The following is a 22,377-nucleotide window of genomic DNA, read 5'->3' on the forward strand; positions in this document are numbered from 1 at the left end:
TTGAATAACTCTGATAACACCACTCTTTTTGTACCTTGTGTTCACTGATGTATTTTTAATGACACATGGAAATGTACCTGATCATACTACTAACTAAAGAATATATTTGTTAAGGTTAAGGATATGAGATAGTGGCAGTTTATGACCTCTAAATTACTCAGTATGACTTCTCTGTGGAATAGTATGGCTTCTCTGTGGCATGTGTAGATAAACAATAAGCTTTGAGTGCAGATAGTACATCATTAAAATGGCCAACTCACTGCTTGCTTGCTCTGTGATCTGGGCCAGTTTGTTCTAGATTCTTGGGTTTTATTTTTCACTCTTAAAAATGCAAATACAAAGCAGAAGGAGGAGGAAGAAGAGGAAGAAGAAAGAGGAGAAGAAGGAAGAAGAGAAAGAGGAAGGAAGAAGAAATCAAATACCCTATAGAATTTTGTGAAAATTAGACATAATTAGCTTTAAGTTCAGGTTCAGATGAAGACTTCATGATATTATTGTTATGATTCAACATATCAGCAGTAGATCTTTGCTTAACCAGTCAATAGTAGCAGCAAACACTACGTTTTCCCAAAGAAAGATCAAGAATTATTTTATATTTGGCCATCAATGAATCTTTGGGGATCTGTTATGAAAAATTACAAAAATTATGAAGTTCTTTTGAGACAGGATCCTATTACTATTAAGCATATGTAACCTTATAAAGCATCTCCTGTCTCTAAAAGATTTATTTATTTATTATATAGTGCTCTGCATGCCTCTACACCAGAAGAAGACAACAGATTTCATTATAGAGGGTTATGAGCCACCATGTGTTTGCTGGTAATTGAATTCAGGACCTCTGGAAGAGCAGCCAGTGCTCTGAACTTCTAAGCCATCTCTCCAGCACTAAGCCACATTCTCTTAACAATAGCATTTACAGTATGCAAGGCAGTGAGTGACTATCAATTCCTTCACCACATGGGATTGACATGCTACTGAGAGAGACTGATGATCGGCAAATAAATGGCAGTTTTATCTCAAGAGTGATATGGGATCGGAGAAAAACTAGAGCAATGGGTAGTGAGATGTCAAGAGAACCTCTTCAGGTTAGGACCTGAGGAAATTCTTCTTGAAGAACTGATGTTTGATCAGAAACAGAGTGAAGTTAAATGACACTGAAACCATGTGATGGTGTGAGCTCTAAGCAGAATATCAAGAGCGGGTGCACTGAGCAGAGGAACCTGGAGGACTCACAATGATGTCTTGGTCCTTCAGGTCTCCTACACAAGAGTAAAGCCTGGGATCAGTTCTAAGTGGGATTGAAAAGTACTACTGGTTTGATAGACATGACTTGTTCCCTTAAGGACTATATAGGAGACTATGTCCCAGCTATTAGAATAGCCTCATGTTTTAATGACAAAGAACAGATATTAAAAGTAGTATTGAAGCATTGGACCCCTTGTGTTTTGCTTATAGGAGCGTAAAACTGTACAATTTTGATGGGAAATTCTGGTGTTTCCTCTCAAATTTAAACAATTGACACATAATACAACAAATTGGTTAGTTAGTTAGTTAGTTAGTTAGTTAGTTAGTTAGTTAGTTATAAACAGGGACTCAGTGATAGTGGCAGAGTTTTTCCCCAGTAGCTAAATGGTAGATAGTCCACAAGGTCATTAGTGACTGAATGAGTGGATAAAAATGTGGTTTATGAATAAAACTAGAACTCAGTAGTGACATTTTTTGACCTGTAAAAGAAATAAAATTCTGACATGTACTACAATGTGAATAGGCAGATAAAAGACAAATGTTCCACCATTCTATGTGAGTGAAAACCTGGGCTAGGTAAATGTATAAAGATAGAAAACACAGTACAGCTGGTGACTAGCACAAAAGAGACTGAGTTCCAGCCTGGGCTACATAGGGAAACTATGAAAAAGAGAGACAAGATGGAGAGAAAGACTAAGAAAGAGAAGAAAGAAAAGGAAAAAGATGTAAATGAGGGAGAGGGAGACAGGGAGGATAGTAGAAAATCCCAGATGTTAAGGCAAAAGACGAGTAGCTAGTGTACAATGAGATTGTCTATTGGGAGGATGGAAAGTCTTTAGACACAAGGGTGATGGTTGAACATCAACATGGATATCCTAAGTACCCCCTGGACTGTACCCCTAAGAGTGGTTATAAACTCAATTTTATGTTATGTACATCTTACAGTAACACATCAAAAAAGGCTCAGAGTCTCAGGATTGGGGTTGGGGGTGTGAAATTCAGTTCCAGTTGATGTAGAAGGAAGCTAGATACATAATGATTATATCAGAAGTACTCACACTTGAGATACATTTTGAAAGTTGAACAAATAGGAACAGTGGACAGATTGGAAGTGATAGAAAAGAATAATAACCACAGATGACTCTTGGTCTTGTTCCAAACTGTCAGGAAAATAACAGTTACTTCCTGAGGTGGAGAAAACAAAAGAAACAGTACTGGATTTTTGTTTTAGACATATCGTGATAGTTGACACAGGTTACCTCAGAGTTGAAGTTCACTTGCTTCTGTCTACCATGTGCTGGGACTCTAGATAAATACCACCCCATCTGGTCCTGGGCATTGCATATGAAAATCTCACAGTTGACACAAGAATGACAGATCAAACGCTGCATCTTTTATTTGAGAGAGAGGTCATGAAATACACTAGTGTGGCTTTAAAAAGATGAGCTATGAGGCCTACTGTACAGAATACGGAAATGCTAAACAAGTTCACTTGGGAAAGGAGATGAAACACAGGAGAAAAGTGGTCCTAGGTCTGAGATGGGGGACCAACCAGCCTACAGAAGTCAGGAGACAGGCTGTGACATCAATATGAAGTGCATCTCCTAAAAATTCAGCAGATAGCTGCACGCCACGGGTCTAGGTGCTGGGGCAAAGAAACACTGAAAAGACAGTACCCCCCTCTTCATGTCTGTACTCCTCTTCATGTCTGTACTCACCTCTTCATGTCTGTACTCCTGGGCATGTTGCTTGACTCACTCCAGTGCTCACCTTGTTCAAGTGAGGTTCATAGTTAGCACGAAATGACAGGAACATCAGTTGTTTCCCAGTCCTAGCCTAAATGATTTGAAAAGCCTAATTCTTTCTAAGACCTTGCAAGGTGTAGATGTTAGTGTCTTACAGAAAGAGCAACCAAAGCATAGAGGAGCTGACAGTTTTCTGGGACATGCCTGAGAACATGTCAGCAAGATTCCTGGTTCTGTAGTTCTTAGCTTCTACCATCCTGACTATCCACTAGTTCAGGCTGGAGTGGCACAGAGAACACTCAGCTTTCTGCCTTAGGCCATGGTAAACTCAGAAGTTTGTTCCTTCAGCCACTCCTTTCCTGCACAGAAGTGCATCTCTCTGAGGTACTGAAAAACAAACTCCTATAATTAAAACCAATCAGAAAAGCAATCACCTAGTTCATCAAGTATGTAAACTGCCAACCATAAACTCAGCAATATCCCTGAAAGAATTTAATGAACGTTAATTGACTGAATAAACAAAAACTATGCAGTTTTTTTTCTCTAATTTTCTTTACAAAGTACCTGGCCTTTAGAATTATACATTGGATAGTGTTTAATGAAATTCCATTACCATTAAGTCTATTTTATGAGCTTTCTTTGATAAAACCCATTCAAGCTATCCCTGAAAATACTTTTTTATTACCTAGTTTATATGACTCTCTTAAATTATTACTTGTCTGGCAGATGAAAAGAAAGTGCTGCCCTATTGTCTTGGAGACATAAATCTACTGTTTACATACAGGGTAATTTTTCTCATTAGTGTCTCCCATGGTGTCTTATTCCCTGTGGCTCAGGTTAATCATGTTACTTTTATCTTGGTCACCAGAGCTAACCTACCTGAGTCACGTTTCATTCCCTATTATCCAGTCAATCACCAACGACTGACAGTCAGCTTATGAAATGCCTGCGAAACTGGCCCCTCTGGTTCAGATTTAAGGCCATGACTTTGCTTCAGTCATTTCCTTCCATGGTAATGGTAGACGGCTCTCTCATTGATAAAAGCTTTAACTTAAATCATTCCTTCACCAGCAAATCCTACTTTTATAAACCGAAAGTTCCCTCCTGAACCTCATCAAGTAAAGATAAAAACAAAATCATGACAGTTTGTCTGAGCTTGGAAAAGTAGGTCTTCTTAAGGAACCATCCAGAGTCCATCTGACCTGTGCTTGGCCATCCTGGATACACTAGGCCTTCCCCAACCCATTCATGCCATACGATGTTTGCATATGAGATAATATGGTGTCAAGGTTAAATATGTAAGTTAGTTTTCCGTCATAATTATCAGCTCTTTCGTCTCTTCTGCTCACTACTTACCACAGACACATCTACTTCCCAAGAGTCAAGACCCCGTTCTTTGGTGTCCTCCATTAAGCTTGTCCTGTTCTTCCCGTTCAGAACTAGACCCTCCCTCCCATGGCACCCATTACACTTGATTGTGCCTCTCTTTATCACATATCATTTTTATGACTTACATAATTATGATTTGCATACATAATAAATTGGAGAAATTTTTATTATTATCTTCACAGCTGGCACCAGATTCCCCCACAGCAAAACTCTTGATGTGGAAATTGTGCCCTTAGAAAGACCTGGGCATGGATGGTGAGCAGAGGCTTTGCAGCCCTTGGTTGAGACCTTTCTCCCAGGGCTATGGGTAGGGAAAGCTGATGCCTGTGCCAAGGAAAGAAGTTTGTTGTTTTCCTCTCACATATACTTGGCATGGGATTAGGGAGAAATCAGAGAGGTGATGAAAAGGAAAGCGCCCAAGAAAATGAAAGGAGCCACAGGCTGGGCTGGACCATCCAATGCGCAGAGGAGCCAAAAATACTTTATAAATAGAGGGAGCCCCAGGGCAGAGAGGAGGCAGCTCCAAGAGACTCTCGGCCTCTTGGCAAGGGGGCGGGGATGCAGCCATTAAACATTCTTATTGTAGCTGCTGTGTGGTTGTCTGGGAAATGCCAATTGAAGAAGGTGATGTTTTCAACAATCAGAATTAATGCTTCAGACAGAGATAGCCCTTAGAACATAAACTTCTTAAAGTACAGACTGCCTGACTGCCATATATTGGGAGAGATTTGAGTCATATCTCACATATTTAAAGTAGATAAATAACCAACTGTCACACCTCATTGGATTATAAACTCTCTGACAATGCCTCATACGGACACCTGCTTTTCTGTGGTGGACTCACAGGAAATAACTATTATATTGAGTCAGTCGTGTCAAATTGAAAAATACTTATAAGTGACTAGTATTTTACTCTAGTCTTGCTGATTATCTTAACAGGAAAAGGTCAAGTTAAAAAATTAACAGGGCATAAAACATTTAATCATCGATAATTATAGTTACTTACTGTTCCCATTTTACTATGGAAAAGATTTTTTCATCCCTTCCACAGGAAAGATGTGAAGTAGTAGATCTAGTAAGACTCATTGGGCAAGCATTTAGCAGTTCCAAGCACCCCTTTCTTACCATTGCAGTTGCCGGTAAGAATTATCTGCACTGCTAATCTTAACATAATTTTCATGATAGACTCCTCAGTGTATGTGTACATAAGCCATTGTTTCGTTGCCCAAGTGTTTTACAGTGTACACTGGGTGCGCTGTTAACAACTCAGTACATGTTGAGGGTTAAACAATATCCAACAAGACTCCAGGACTGACAGCTATTGGACAGTCTTGTGCCAATAATGGAGGAGAATGAAATTAAGAAAATGACTAATACAAACATCATTTGAAACTTGCAAAATGCTTATTTGGCTCTTCTTCCTAGCTGAGTAGGGGAAGGGCAAGGTCTGTACAATTGGTAGTCAGCATGACCCCAAGACTTGAATAAAAGGAAGTGTTCTAGGTGAACAAAGACATATCAGAAACAGCAGCTCTGTAGAAGGGTCTAACATTGGAATACATTTGAAAACAATGGATAAATATGCATAAAGGAAGACAAGCAGCCTAGTAGAGAATGGTTGCAAATGCAAACAAAATGTAGAATGCTTACTCCTTTGATACAAGAACACTTACTTTTCAGCTTATCCTATGAGAACAACATCACCTCAATATCAGAACCAAAAAGATCAGAATAAACTACACCAATATATGTATTGGATATAGACTTCAAAGCCTGCAACAGAACCCTAGTAAACAGATCCAACAGTACATAAAGAACTGTATACTATAATGAGTGGGATTAACCCACAAGTGAGGCTTTCTAACAAGAAAACCAGCAGGACACACTACATTAGAGAAAGAATGACAGAAACCCGTGATTGTCTCTATATGTGCAGAAAAGGCATTTGGCACTATCTAGCATCCTTTCACGATGAAGACACTCATCACAGTTGGAATCCAAGGGAATCCCCATCCTCATGAGGACCAGGTATGAAAGACTCACATCTAACAGACAGGATAAAAGATCACATAGATGAAAGACTGAAAAGATGAAGACACAGATGTCCCTATTTACACCTTCCATGCAACAGCCTAGCCAAGGGCAATTAAAAATAAAGAACAAACTCAGATTACCTTCATTCACAGTTGACGTGAGATCTTCTTCATAGAAAATCCTAAAAGTATTTCCAGAAAACTATTATAACTGACAGGTAAGTTCAGTACAATAGCAGACCCCAAGATCAGTACACAAAAATCACCTATGTCTTATGTCTCTCAATCCTAACAGTGGGCGATCAAAATGAAACTAAGGAAACAGTTTCATTTACAATAGCATAGAATAGACGAAAACGCCTAGCAGGAAATTTAACAAATCAAGTGTTTAAGATGAACATTAGAAAATACAAGACGTTGTTTAAATCATTTTGTAAGTGGGGGTAGGGGTGGAGCTGGCTCAGCTGGCAAGCCTGCTTGGTGATAAGCCGACAGCCAGAGATTGATCCCCTCCATTTTAAACAGTACATTTTATTTGTTTCTTTGTTTGTTTGTTTTGTTTTTATTTTCCTATGTATTAATAGATCAAATACTTAGATGTGCACTTTAAAAAATTGCTCCTTAAAAGGCTGGAGCAGGTTTGCAGAAGAACTGAATTCAGTTGCCATTATCATCAATAGACTCACAACAGCCTGCACCTCTAGCTCCAGGGAATCTTTGACTCTCTTCTGGCCTCTGTGGGCATCCATATGCATATAAACCCACACACTCACACAAGTACACACACACACACACACACACACACCACACACGTGTGCAAGAAAAATAAATCCTTAATAAAAAATATGCTACTTGAAATAAAACTTGAAGTTTTTGTTCCAAATTGTGTAATTAGAATGGGGAGTAAGCAATCAAAATCCCTAGCCTGTTTAGCCTGAGTTTCCTAGCAACCAAAGCAATAAAAGTACACACACTGTGAGACTCTTGAGTTCTGACTGATGAAAATAAAGAATGTTAGCATTACGAGACAGACTTTTCTTGATTCTAAGTAAGGTCTTAGTTATGACAGGTCTCTGACTTGGAGTCTGCCACCAGTTAGCTATATGCCCTTGGAATAATGATTAATCTTGAAAAGCCTATTTCCTTATTTTCTAAAGGTATTCCAAGTATGAAATTGGATCATAATAATATATCATCCAACTGTAGCACCAATAATATTTTACCTATTATTTGAAGGTCAAAGTTTTTATGAAGTGGATGGTTGTTTGGGGTGGGGAACAAGGAAAATATCCTTCTCTGTCTGATTGGAAAAGTTTTGGTTTTCTCCAAAATTTAAATATGTAGCCATTTTGTGGTAAGAAAAATAGGTATTTGTGGCAGATTATAGTCATCTTGGTGACACAAATACTTATGTGGAAAACTACCAAGGAATCCTACTTGGTCTTGTTCTTTATGTACCCCCACATGAGCAATAAAAGCTTTATAATAATTTATGCAAGCCAAAGTGTGAGGCAGTTAGCTGACAAAATTTCAATGTTCTTTAATAAAACAAATCCCTAGGGTGACATAGACCTGGCTAATGACCAGTATAAAATAGATGGAAGCTTGTTTTGACGGTCATGTCAAAAGTTTTATTTTATGCTTGTGTTAAAATATCTCATTGGAACTTTTTATTTGAGCGATCCTATATTTGTTTTAATATTTAAAATGTGGAGTCCCATCTTATGCTGTTCTTGTCTGGGGTACATAAACAGAACTCCCTTAGTCGTGAATCTGCCTTCGAAGATCTTTCCAGTGTGGAAAATTAAGCTGCTCACTGTGCAGTTCTGTCTGAGAGCAGTGTTCTCATCCTCTGTTGCCAGTCAGAGAATGATCCCCAAACTCCTTCCTGCCTCCTTTTCCTCTTCAGCCGTTCAAACCTCTGTTTATAATAGAGAGATGCGTTTGAGGTTAGGTATCCATTTTCTGAGCAGCCTAAAAGTAAGCTATTGTTCTTTAGTTACATAAAGAATGTTTCTTTTTTTAAGATATAATTTTTTAATGAAGGGGGGTGGGGTAAGTACATGTGCCCACCAGAGACTGGAAGAGGGCCTCAGGGGCTAGAGGTAATAGATGGTCCTCAGCTACCCAATGTGAGAGCTAAGAACCAAACTTAAGTTCTCAGGGAGAGCAGTATACATTCCTAATCGCTGAGCTGTCTCCAGAAACCCAACAGAAGTAATTTTCTAAGCCAGCATGATTCTAGAAGGTATCAAAATAGGTGTGTTCATGAACCATGTAAATAAGAAAGATACAAAGGCCTGCTTTTCTGTTGGGCTGTTCCTTGGTGGTAGACCATTTGTCTACAGATCAGGAGGCCCTGGATTGAATCCTTAGCACCACAACAAAAGAAATCAGTATGGCTAAGTAAGGCAGCAGGAGACAGTGGGACATAGGCCTCACTGAAGAGGGTAGGGCTTGCCTTAAAGGCATTCGGATTAAAATAATTACCTGTAATCCTGCTTTGACCTAGATGGTTTGTTTTGTTCCTTTACAAGTTCTCATGATCCACCAAGCTACAACTCCTGGCAGAAAACTTCAATGTTCTGAAGACTCTCTGTAGAAAAGTTTTCCTAAATATTTAAGCAGCTTATGTGTCTCTCGTGCTGTGGGTGTGTCCTGCATACTTCAGAAGTTCCTAAGTCCAGAGCAGATGTTTCACCTGGTATTATGAAGTGATTTGGGGCATAGAGTCTCTGCGATGCACAAAGTGTTTTCAGAAGTTGCTGGCTGAAGAGATGTCATCTGTCTACAAGAGATCTTTCTTTTGCTGTTCCAAAACAATTCTTTCAACTGCTAGTCTAATTGCATCATAAAAGTTTGATGAAGAAACATAATCATATCTGGTATCTTTATTGATTCAGCTTCTTAGAACTTTTTTTTTTATTATCTTTATACCGTTTTCGTTAACATGGCTTCATCTTGCTTGCTGAAACATGAAGTGGCTGAAGCAGAAAGCTCAGTCTATGGTAGTTTTTAGTCTAGTAATGATCTTGAAGCCATCGTAGGGTAGCATTTCATAGCAGCTGTTTCAGTGAGGTCAGTCATGAAACACTGGGACTTTACGCCCTATCCCCCAGCCTCTCAAGGGACTCACTTCTAAAGCCGTTATCTTCCTGTCAAGTCTGTACGAGATTCTGTTTACTGAAATAAAACAGTAATTAGAAGTACATTTGGGGCATATTCTGTTCATGTGAAAAAGTGTCAGGTTTAGTTCAAATTTATAAGACTGAGCTTTCTATTTACAGTAGGTATTATTTAGAGTAGGTATTATTTAGAGTAGGTATTATTTACTGTCAATGTATACATTCTGGGAGCATATGAATTCAGATTCCAACATACAGTGGGAAAAATGTCCGATCGCAGCTTCTTAAAAAGAGTGACAACTGCTAATCTTAGAATTTTGAGCTTCAGACATATTAGAAAATGTACTTTTTAAGCTGTATCTCCAATTTCCTTAAAGTAATCATTGCTTGGTTCAGTCCATCTCTGAATTTCTTCTGGTAGCACTGTAAGTGAACCACAGTGACAGGAGGGACTTGGTTCATCGGTACGCCGTGATTCACGCCACCGTTGGCCCCTCCCTTTAGAAAACTGTTCCGGGGAATAAATGTGTACACGGAAACTTTAAGAAAGTATTTTCTGGGGCCAGTGAGATGGCTCTGTCGGTAAAGGTTCTTGCTACCATGCCCAGTGACCTGAATTCAATTTTGGGGACCCACATAGTTGAAGGTAAGAACCAGCTTTCTCAAGCTGTCCTCTGACCTTCACAAGTGCACTGTAGGATGTACCCCTGTACACAGCCAATCAATAAATGAATGTAAATAAAATTAAAGAAAATATCTTATCGTAGAACAATGACAACTTAACCCTGTGCCTCTCTGATAGTGTTTGCAAAGCAGTCTGCCTTATAATTCTCAACTAAATAGTGGATGCCTTTGGTATAAGCAACATTCATGAGTGTTCCTGTGTGCCGTTGCTTTACATAATTGGTTGTGAGTAGAACTTTAAGTGATGCATATTGTTTCATTGCTTTTTTACATTTTCTCATACATTCATTTGTAATGCTTTCTACATGCTCTCCCAAAGTGTAAAGTGACAGACAGCACCAAGCCCAGGGTCTGCCTCTTGACTCCCCATCCTGACATTGACTCTGACTCTGGATGCCTGGTTCTTCCTGTGCAAGACTGGGGGCCACTGGTGTGAACCTAAGGCTGGCTTTGAGACTTAACAGAGAAAAGCCTGACACACACTAAGTATTCTGTGAATGTACATTATCATAGGTATCCTCAACAGTGCTACTGAGTCTGTGTGTGCATGTGTGCCTGTGTGTGTGCCTGTGTGTGCCTCTGTGTGTGTGTCTGTGTGTGCTGTGAAATACTGTCAATTCCACTATTTTCTGCTTCTATTTTTTATGTTTTGATGTGTGTGAGTGTCTTCTTAACCTTGAGAGCTGGTCTTGGCCTTTTATTCTTTCTGTCTCTTTGTCTTTCCCTTCCTTATTCTCTCTCTCCCTCCCTTCTTTATTTTCTCCCTCCCTCCTTCCCTCCCTCCTCCCTCCGTTTCACTCCTTTAGGAAATCCAGTTTCAGCAGAGGGCATCTCTTCTCCCTGAGGTCATTCATGACAAATGACCTTTTATTACCTGCTGATTACACTTAACCCAGATTTTCTTTTTCTGTGGCAGCCATGCAGTACCTTAGGTTTATTAAATGGAGCTGTTTCTGCATGTGACTCTCCCAGACTCTGTGGATTTAATTCTAATTTAATGTGCCACTCCAAGACAGATTGTGCTGCTGCTAAAGTCGTGATTTGTTCTTTTGTTCTCTCAGGATCTAAAACTACCACTACCACATGGACCTTGGAAGCCCCTCGGACATATGTCAATTGCTCTGAGTGGGCTGACCTTCTGGGAAATAGAGGAGCCATGAAGTTATTGTTTTTAAAAATATTTGTTTGTTTATTTTTGTTGGTTGTGGTGTTACATGTGAGTGTGTGTGTGTGTGTGCATGCACATGCACGTTTGCATATGTCTGATGGAGCTCATTCACGTGCCTCAGCACACACGAGGAGGTCAGAGGACAACTGTAGAGTTGGTTCTCTCCTTCAGACTTTCAGTATGTTTCGGGGATTGAACTCAGGTCTGTAGGATTGCACAGCGACTACTGTCTTTAACCACTGGACGCCTGGCTAGCTGCAGTCACGGGTCTTCTGAACTGTAAGGATCTACTTAGTACCAACTTTGTGACCACAGTATCAACAGCCTTATCAGGGCCGTTTAGAAAATACAAAGATTATCACTGAGCACTATTGGAATAATCCTGAACCTGGAATGCAGTCATCAATTGCAGGTTACCATTCTTTAAAATAACCCCAACTTGTGAAATACCAAGTCAGCTTGAATCAACAACATCGTCTAACCAGAGAGCACTTGCTCTGAAAGTATGGGTCATGAAGGGTAGAGTAGAAACTGGGGAGGAGGCTGCTGGCCATTCTGTTACAGATACGTCATGCTCAAGAGAAGCTTCAGAAGGAGACCCTGCTGGGGCAGTGATTCTGGGATCAGGGTCACTCATGTTCTCCTGCCTACTTACCCAGGTACCTGCAAGAGACCCCAGCCTTCTATATAGGTATTAGTCATGCCCTATTTAGAAAGCCATGCTCCTGAGGTACTGGAAGGACTGTGATCTTTATAGGCATGTATTTGTTGATGGTTAACCCCGAACCCCCAATATCCAGTCCCACTTAAAATATGAAGCTTGGAGAAGGAGGCAGAGGAGGACTGAGTGTCTGTTTTCCGAAGACTCAACACCGGAACAATCCAATGAGGATTAACCAGTCAACTCAAAATTATATGTGAAATGAAGCAGAAATGCCTTCCTTGTAATACATTTCTTAAACACTCACAACATGCTAGGCTGTAAGATATAAACTTACTAGGTACTAGTACCTTAACCAAATGGTACTGAACTTGGTCATGGAATTGCTTTAGCCAAACCCTTTTCCTGCAGTAGTCCACTGACAGTTCCTGCTAACTGTGAGTTGCACACACAGTTAACTTCCATCCTGCATAGCACTGAGTTGACCTAGCTTCTTCCTGCCGTCTTTTCACTCTGTAAAGTTTTCTACATGCTTGGTCCTCTTTGACCACTTTCTGCAGAGAAAAATTCAGTAAGTAGCACCAAAAGGGTAAGCTTACGCGGAGCTTCCTCTGTATCTGCTGACAGAGTCTGTGCTCTCAAAAATGGGGAAGTGTGGACAAAGCAAGCCACTTCTCAGAACCAGCCTTTCTGCATTCCAGTCCTCAGGTACATACCTTTTAGAGGTATTTTACAACTCATTTTTGTTGTACAGATTCCTTTACATGGCTGCTCTGTGTAACATCTAAAAATACTATCCTTTAGAATGAGGAAGAGCAGAGGCTGAGGGCTGAACATGAAGAACGTTCACATAATACTTCTTTGCCTTGATTCAATTCTAAACTCAGTAAAACAGGTCCTTGCCATGCCCAGCCTCTGCCTGTCAGTTAACTGGTGGATGGATTTTTACCACAGGTACCCTCAAGACCATCGAAAGCTGTTTTGGTTTCAGAAATTCGTAGCAAGATAACTGGTTAAAGTCAATCACAAGCAAAAGCTGAGGCTGGGTTTATATGGGTTGACATTAATATTCATATGTTAATGCATAGGAAGTAGTGTAAACACAGTGGACTTGTTAAAGACCTTAAATTTCAATTTGATGGAAACAAATACTATCATTGTCTTGATTTGTAAAAGATGCCAAACATCATACAACCCAATAAAGGACTTTCTTGTATAAAGTTCCTTGGGCCAAAATCTATATTTATTTACACGGTCACATATTCAAGAAATGAGTCGCTTTCACTGTGTCTGAGCACACACAGTCTTCTTGTTCACAGGAATCCCACTCAGTGCTGGAATCACTCTGAGGACTTACTCAAGCTGTTCTTTCATGTTGTTTTGACTCTTTCACAATAGACTTCTGTCCCAGCAACTGAGTCAATGACATGGAAAACCACAAATCCATGCTGATTGATAATGAAGGCTTGGAAAAGTGGCCCAGCCAGCAGCACAGCCTACTTTTACTGTAGCGCAGATCTCACATCAAACTGCTTGAGGCTTGATGAAAGGCATTGACGTCTGATCTTACCTTCTCGGAAGCTTTGATGGCCTGTTCTGCTATTGGTAGACATGAAAATACACTACAAAAAAAAATAAACAGGAATATGCTAGAAGGAGATGTTGTAAAACAGTTGGCTGAAGTAAGGGAATAGTATGGTATCAGAAGCAGTCCCTGTTTGTCACTTAAGTGATGACATTTTAAAATGCAGGATGAACTACTCCCACAATCCATACTTGAAGGGCCAGCAGACTGTGACATGTGGACAGCTCCGTATTAGATCAAACTCAGATGCTTAATGTTAAAGAGGTGGGGGGTTGGGGTGAAAATAGAAGATTTTGCAAAGTTATGACATTGGCATAGCACTACTTACAAAGTTTCAAAATCCTATGGTCATATTATAAATTTCTATGACTGTAGATTATACACATAGTAACATATTTAAACATATGTGACATGATCATAGGTGTGTAGGGGAACAGAGGGGCCTAATAGAAGGAGGAGGCATGAGAAAGAAGGCAGGTATGGGGAGATATGCTCATCATACAGCATACACCTGTGTGTAAGGAGACCTATGTAGCCACAGTGTCATGGACAATGGATACATTGTAGCAATCCAGTTTTCATTGGAAACATCTAAAGAAGTTGGTAGTAGCTTTTCCCAGGGAGGAGAAAGGTTGAAGCAATGGCCCAAGAATAAGCCGGCATCTTTATCTTTGTGTTTAAAAGAGGCGAATTGCTAATCAGATGGCTTTTCTTTTTGCATTTATGTTCAGGGGGTAGGAGTGATGTCTGTGTGTGAACGTGCATACCTGTGTCATGGCATGATCATGGAAGCTAGAAAGAAGCATGAGTGGGTTGTTTCCTTCCACCACGCCAAGTCTAAGGTTCTAACACAGGTTGTGAGACTCAGTAGCAAGCACTGCCAAGCTGGCTCACTCCCTGCTCCCAGTAATATTAATTTTAATGTTTAAAAATATGCTGAATAGCTAATAACAAACACATAAAAAGTCCTCAAAACAAAACCATCAAAACAGGTTAAAACCTGAAGCTGGGGGAAGTGGGGAGAACGACAAAATGTTGGTCATGGTAAATGTGTCTTGTAGAAACAGGGGTGCCTGTCTCTTTGTTGTATTCCATTGTAATTTTAGAGAACTTCATGGGTAACTAATAAAAAGATGACTCATGTACTTTCTGTCTAAATCAAAAGAGATTAAGGTTTGAAAAAGGTACATGTAAATGAATTACCTGACATTACAAACTAATCCTGTTTTTCTACTGGGCATTAAAATGAAACAACACACAAGTCCGGGCCAAACTTCATAGTTAAAGTCTTTTTTTTTTCTCATGATGGTAGTACAGCTAATCTTTAAAGACAACACACGTTATTCCTCACCACAAAAACACACCAAGTAGGAAAGCTAAGTAGCAAGTGTGTTTCTGTGTACAGAAATGGCTTGCCGTGAGTCACCGTGTTGATGTACCCGAGACCAACTTTTCTACCCTGACCTCAATTGTTTTGAAATGTGCACTGTGATTTGCATGGGTGTGTAATGCTGCCTGCAACTCAGACACCCCCCTCGTTAAATATGTTTGTCTTGACGTTGTCTAGAGTGGGGCTTCCCAAAGCATTCTCAAGAAAGATTATTCAGATGTGCAAAGGTGACAAGGGGTATTTTCTTGCTTTCCTCTGCTGCCAGTTGCTTTTGAAGTTCGTTGCATTCGACTGGCTTGGTGGGTTTGAGTGTTGAGAAACAGGTTTTATTATGTATCCCAGGCTAGCCTCCGGTTCTGTCTCCTCCTGCCTCAGCCTCTCACATGTTGAGATTACATGCCTGTGTCACTGTGCCTAGCTTGCTGTTGTAAACATTGGTTTTCTTTCTTCAGAACTCTTTAAATAAAAATAGCCATGGTGCTTTCCTGAGCTCTTGAGAAAGATCCAGGAGATGAGAGCACTGTGTGTGATCTTGGAGCCCATGAGGCTACAGCGTCCATGATCGTGTATGTGTTCTCAGTCTGCTAAGGCCTCAGATCAAGGGCTGCGCTTCTCACCATGCAATGCTACTTCTTTTTCAGTTCAATCTCACCATTTAGCATCGAGAGCACAAGACGCCAGAGACGATCAGAATCCCCGGACTCCAGGAAGCGGCGCATCCACAGATGTGACTTCGAAGGGTGCAACAAAGTATATACAAAGAGTTCTCACCTGAAGGCACACAGGAGAACACACACAGGTATAGCTCCCATGGGCTTCTCATGTTGGGGTGGAGGGGGCACGGTGAGGGCAGTGGGAAATGACAGCAGCTCACCCGGGCTCATTAGTGTATGACAGACATTTCTGAGCATTGTGAGTTTGAGTCATTCCTTCTGTCTTGCATATATTTTCTTTTCTAAACACTATGAACAGAGTGAGCTAATCATCTTCCTGATAATCAACTTTGCCACTTAATAATTATGTAATTTATTAGGTTTTTAAAAATATCCACAGGACACTTCAAACAGCAAGATGAACAAAATTCTTCCTTTCCTTCAAACTACGTCTAATTCACCACCATCCTTGGGGCACATGTGTTCTGTTTTCAATACTCTCCCTCTTTATTTCAGTCTAGTTTTAGTGTTTTTAAGTCATAGTTTGTCTGTGTAGCCCTGGTTGTCCTGGACTTCATTCACTCTGTAGACCAGACTGGCCTCAAACTCTGAGATCCACCTGCCTCTGCCTCCCACCTGCTGGGATTAAAGGCGTGCGCCACCACTGCACGGCAATACTCTTGTTCTTAAGTAGCAGAGAAATGAACTTAAAACTCAAAATGTATATATACAAATCAGCACTGAGGGGATTTTTAAAGCCAGTTCCATAAAATCCTATGTGATTTTCCTTGGTAGTTGTTGTCCCATAGGGGACATATTTTTCAATACTTACAGAGAAAAGAAATTGATACCACAAGTAATTCACAATTTAGCCACAATTCAACTCTTCATCCTCCCATAGACCTATGCCCCAGCCATCTCGAGAGCACTGACTGTCATTATTAGCCATTGACCACAGTATCTTTTTTGTGCTGTGTGGCCCCTGGACTTCTAAATACACTCAATGGGAGCTACTGGCAAGGAAAACAAGACAAGAAAAGCTTACCACCACTCTGCCTTCTGGACCATACCACACTGCTAGTGACCGAATTCAGTGACACTCAAAGGAGCGGATGAAACAGGGAGACAGTCATAGCCTCCCTGCTGAAACAGGCCACAAACCAGCAAGTCCTGTCAAGTGCCTGTCATTGACACAGACCAGACTCCAGCAAGGTTCTCTCATGGGAAGATTCAAGCATAATAGATTCCTGTGTGACTGTGTAAAACGCATTCTCCATCATATCAAAATAACCACTCAAGGCAAACCACTTCCCAGATTAAATTGTAAAATCATTTAAACTGGCCTTCTTTGCCATTTCTTGAGCCCATGTTACTCCATCTGTTTGCAAAGTCATGGGCCAGAAGCATTAATCATGCATGCTTTCTACAGGGGCTGCAAAAGCGTGCAACATGCTATAAATTCATGAGTTTAATTGGAGTCCCTCCACAATTACACCCTTGAGCATATTTTGTCATGCTGGTCATTATTGTAACTCACAGAGTTCACAACTGAGTAAGACTGTTGCTGACTCCATCCCAACCGAGCAGCCTGCACTGCACCTTCCAGTACTAGGAGAACTAGCCAACAGGAAGTAAGTTTTCTGGTCAGTACCCACTTGGCTTCTGCATGCACTATGGCCAAAGTATGTGATGATTTTAGCAGTGGAGTTGTACAGTCAAGTACTGCTGGATAACCAAGATCAATAGCTTTCATTGTTCGAGGGTGTCTCTGGGATACCCCTGATCAACAAGTCAAGGAAAAATATCCCATAACTGGCCCTGGAATTTATATCTGGCAGCCTATGACTTCTGGGAGAAGTAGCATGTTTTAAGCAGGGAAACCCTAATTAAACAGAGAGCCAACCAGAAGAAATGTCAGTAGCCTGTACTGGTTTAGGGATTGCTTGGACCTGCCTGACCAATATCCCCAGCCTGGAACTGGAATTTTTGTTAGCTGGTTTATGGTTTATGGTTTCTTCTTCTGTGCTTCTCCTCTGCTTCCAATCTTTTCTCCACTTTCTACTTAATTCTGTGTCCTTCCTTCTCCTTTGATTGTGCACTTCCCTGTGAGCAGTTCTCGGCTTTCTTAGGCACTACTTTTAAATTTGTGGTATATTGATGTACTACTGTTCTGGGGATCGAGTCCACAGCAACGCACATGTTACCAATAGATGGACTAGAGAGGTCCATTCTCAGCCCATTGAACTGTTTTTAAATCACATTCTTAGTCATTAAGACAAATAAATGAGCATAAAGACATGAAAGCCCATAAGCAGGAAATGTGGTGAGTCCATACCCTAATTGTTATGGGGAAATTTCTATCCACACACATACAGAAATTATCTTCCGTGAATCATCACATGTTGAGCTCTTCCTATTCTCTGTGAGCTTTCTGTAATACATATTAGCGTCATTTTCACACAGACACACCCCAATTCTATTCATCCAAGTGATGCATGGCCAAAGAGAGGCGGGTTCTTAATCGGGTGTGATTAAAGAACGTATTTCCCCAGGACTATTGGATTTCATCTTACAGGTTCTAACATACTAAACCAGTAGAATAGATATCAGTTATTCAACATAATACAAGGCAACATAAACCTTGGACTTCTGAAGCTGAATTAGTAAGCTTGAGTTATTAGTAAGATGACCTCATAGACTTTGAAGGTCACAGTGGCCTTATATGTCACAACACATAGTATGTTTTCTAACTAGAGGGAGCTCTTGCCTGTCAACCTCTCATAGGGGCGAGTCACTACTCCACTGTTTTCCACAGACTTGTACATCCTTTGTCTTGTTCAGTCTGCACAGTGGCCTGGCAGCTGCAGCTTGTCAGCTCTTTTTCCTACAAGCACTGTTTCCCCAACACTAGGTTTCCCACCTCTCCTTATAAACGTCCACCAGCTTGTTTGTTAGCCAGACATTGGGTAGAAGTTGAAGACAGAGTCCTGTCCTCTTATCAAATGATCCTTTTGGTGCCATTTGGGGCTTCCAAACGAATGGGGACCCCTTCAATGATCTCACTTTTTTTCTGTCATTAACTGTCAGTCACTGGGTTCAATGGTCAAGCACCTACTGACCTCCAGATTGGACACTGCCATCTTTGACAGCCACGCCTTTCTAGGTACACTCAAACTTGTCTTGTGCTGTCTTTATAAAGTTTGTGTTCCCTATGTACTGAGGGAAGAGATATTTATGGAAGTCTCTTAATGTGTACAAAATATGTGTAAGTCTTCTGCAGGTTCACTCTATTAGGAGCATGTGGATCAAGGAACGCTGCCAGCTAGATCTAGTTTATCCATTGGAGTAGATAGAAACTGGTCTAGTTTAGACCTAGCCTTGAAATGTTCGAGCTATCCCTGAAATGATTTCCCTTGGAAGTAGGATTGAGCCAGCAACATCTGAGGACCCAGGAAAATCTTGCTGTAATGTTGTCAGCCTGGGGATTTACATGTACTTTTACCAGTCCAGAAAAATATATCTATTATAAGCCCACTGTAATGGCTTATTGTATTGTGTTGAAACCAGTAATGCAAAAGGATCTGAATAATACACACACTCACACACATACACCATCCCTCCTTCATCTTTTCCATCTTTGCCAGTCCATTGATTGGCAGATTGAACATGACAAATGCAAAGAAAATGCCCCAAGTTGTAATCCTAGAGACCTCCATATGGCAGGCTCTTCTTTTAAATATGCCACTTCTGGTCTGCAGCAATATATACTTGCTAAACTTCTGCTCAAAACCCAAAATGTATCAAATCCATTCATCCCCTTACCAGGCAATTACTTACAGCCAACCCCCTGTATCCAAAGAGTCTGCTCCTGTTCATTCCACTGACCTTGGATTTTACTTAACATCTGTGGACTTGCTCTTGTCAGCATCCCTCAGTCGTATGCTTAGCAGCTGTGGGAAGCATTTGCATTGTATCAGATGCTATCAACAGCCAGATCTTATCGGAGGTGTACAAGAAGATGTGGGGAGGTTAAATGCAAATATTTCACTGGTTTCTGTCTTACACCTTGAGTATCTGTGGGGTTTTTTTTCTACAGGTAATGGGGATGGGGCAAGAACCAGTTCTCTGATACCAAGGGACCACTCTAGTCTGTGCAGGCATAGCCTCTTCAAATGACAGTCAAGTGACGTGATTGTCAAATAGAAAGAAAGAATAAAATTTGGTTAACTTGTTGTAACTGGTGTCAAATGTGATCCCAGGCTAGCTTATAATTTATAATTATACACAAGATTTCATAATACAGTGAGTAAAATGTAATCAACACTAGTTCTATAGAAATTCAGGCTGGCTTGCATGCTTTTAATAAACAGCTTCTTAGCCTTACCTTTGCTTCAGGCGTGTTGAGTAAGAGCCTTATGTGTGACCAATAATACTTACTGTGGAGTTTGGGATTATAACAGATGCCTTACGAAATCCACGCACACTATGGGAGGGGAGCGGGCTGCAATGAGAAACTTTCCTTAAGAAAGACACAGTGGTTATCCTGTTAATTCTTTAACTTTCTGCACTTCAGTAGTGTCTGATCACTTGTGTATTTCCTTAGGACACAGCATTGCAAACATTTATAGGGATACAGGAAAGGGATCTTTTCTAGATATTTGCAGTGGGTACACAATTAAAGAAGAGCTTGGAAGTGCACATTTAAATTTTAAAATCATCAACTCTTATTTTGTTACTGTGCAGCTTAGGTAATAGCATGAATATATGAGCAAGTATTTTGAAATGGTGTCATTATGGCAACACCTGCGGAGGGTCCATTGTTAAAGGAACATCACAAAGGAGAAAATGTACCTCAAGAGTCATCACAATTTTGCCAGCAGGCCTATTGTTCATACCCTCTAGTCTGCGTTGCATATTTCTTCCACACAATGAAGTGTGCAGTTTATTTAAATGAAAACTTAGACGATTTAAGTTAATGGAGTCTTATTCGAACAATGAACAACTACTGTTGAGTTTCTTCATTTAACGATAGTACAGGTATATTAAATTATCTAAGTGTGCATTTGAAAAGAAAGTATGGTATCATTTAGAATGTTCACTATATTCTAAAGCAGTGCTGCTCAACCTATGGGTCACACCCCTTTGGGGTTCAGAGTACCCTTTCATGGGGGTAAACTAAGATAATTAAAAAACACAGATATTTACAGCATGATTCATAACATTAGCAAAATTACAGCTATGAAGTAGCAACAAAAATAGTTTTATGGTTGAGCATCACCACAACATGAGGAGCTGCATTAAAGGGCTGCTACATTAGGAAGGTTGAGAAGCACAAAGTGCCATAGCCATGTCAATGCAGCGCTTTAACACGCAGGTGTCAGTAATTCGTACAGCCACTAGATGGAGCACTAGACTCAGCTGTTGCAGCTCGTCTAGGTGGGAAACTTGATGGCCCTGCTGTTGTCTGAGGACACACTAAAAAAAATGAAACACATGGCAATCAGAAGGAAATGTTCCACAGAACATTTCAACTTAGTGATGAATGGAAAATAAGAGTTAAATTTCAAACCAAGTTTCTAAAAATAATTCCAACCTGTCTTTTCTTTTTTTAATAAATATTTGAAATATTTCATATCATAAAATTGATCTTATGATTCTGCCCACAAATCTGGGGGGCTTAATAGGGCAGTTTTGCTTAACGTTCATTAGAATTGATATGAACAATGAACTTGAGATAGATACGTTTCTCGTGTATCTGACTTTATAAAAATAACGCCTATCAGCATCTTGGACATCGAAAGGTTACTTATGGAGGCTTGAAAGTATGAACCAGGGATGATTAAACAGACTCTAAAATCTGTTCTTATTTACCTTTAAAAAGAAAGGGAACTGTACACTAATTAGTAACACCTCCTCTGACGAAAGGAGCATGTGCTATTACTGGATCGTTGTTATTTATAAATTACATGTGTGATGCACTTAAGCCCCACTTACACCTACACTCCCTCCCACACGGTGATCCTAAGTGGCTGCAGATTCCACGGTCTCACTTTTCCCTTGACTCATCAGTTCTTCCTGCTATTCGTGTATTTCTTTCTTCTAAATTGACATCTCTATTTTTTTTTCTTCCCTGAATGAGATTCTAAAGTGGCTCGGGCAGATTCTCTGACAGCTGCACATCCTGGTGGCCCTTGGGTCTACCTTCAGATATGTATACTGCTACTGTTCCGGTATTTGTGTCATCAATGCTCAGTTCATGGTACATGGACCTCCCTTTATTAGGACCCCCTCCCACCTCTATCAACTATAAGAGAAAGCACACAGCCTAGTGATGGTGCTGAGGTATCATCTAACAACTGAGTCTTTTCGAGGTAGAATCCTCTCGTGGTGAATAGCTTGTGAGTCCTGACCGGAGTTCATGTATTATATGAGCTGTATGACTTAGTCTGTTTCTGCTGCAGATAGTACAGTATCATAGACTAGGCAAGAGTTAAAGAAATGAGGCTGATCATGATTTCTGGGTCTGGTCCAAGGTTAAAGGACTACATTAGATGATGGCCTTCTTGATATTGGAGTCCCGAGGTGACTGTCACAGGACAGGAGACAGGAATGTTTGGGAGACTTATTCCTACTCCTTAATGCCTCATGGTAGGCATTAATTTCAACATGAGTTTGTTTTTCAGTTTTGGTTTTGGTTTT

At 40.4% G+C, this 22,377-nt stretch overlaps 1 protein-coding gene across 7 annotated transcripts in view; it reads left to right on the forward strand.

Annotated features, from left to right (window-relative positions):
• Klf12 (Kruppel like factor 12) overlaps positions 1 to 22,377 on the forward strand; it is a 384,722-nt gene that overhangs the window by 337,289 nt on the left and 25,056 nt on the right. For all 7 annotated transcript variants that reach the window (XM_028756552.1, XM_028756559.1, XM_028756557.1 and 4 more), the window contains one exon: positions 15,667 to 15,824. In XM_028756552.1, coding sequence (XP_028612385.1) covers positions 15,667 to 15,824 — 158 coding nt within the window. The remainder of the gene's footprint in view (positions 1 to 15,666; positions 15,825 to 22,377) is intronic.

This window comes from Grammomys surdaster, unplaced genomic scaffold (assembly GCF_004785775.1).
Source record: "Grammomys surdaster isolate TR1022 unplaced genomic scaffold, NIH_TR_1.0 126124, whole genome shotgun sequence".
NCBI lineage: Eukaryota > Metazoa > Chordata > Mammalia > Rodentia > Muridae > Grammomys > Grammomys surdaster.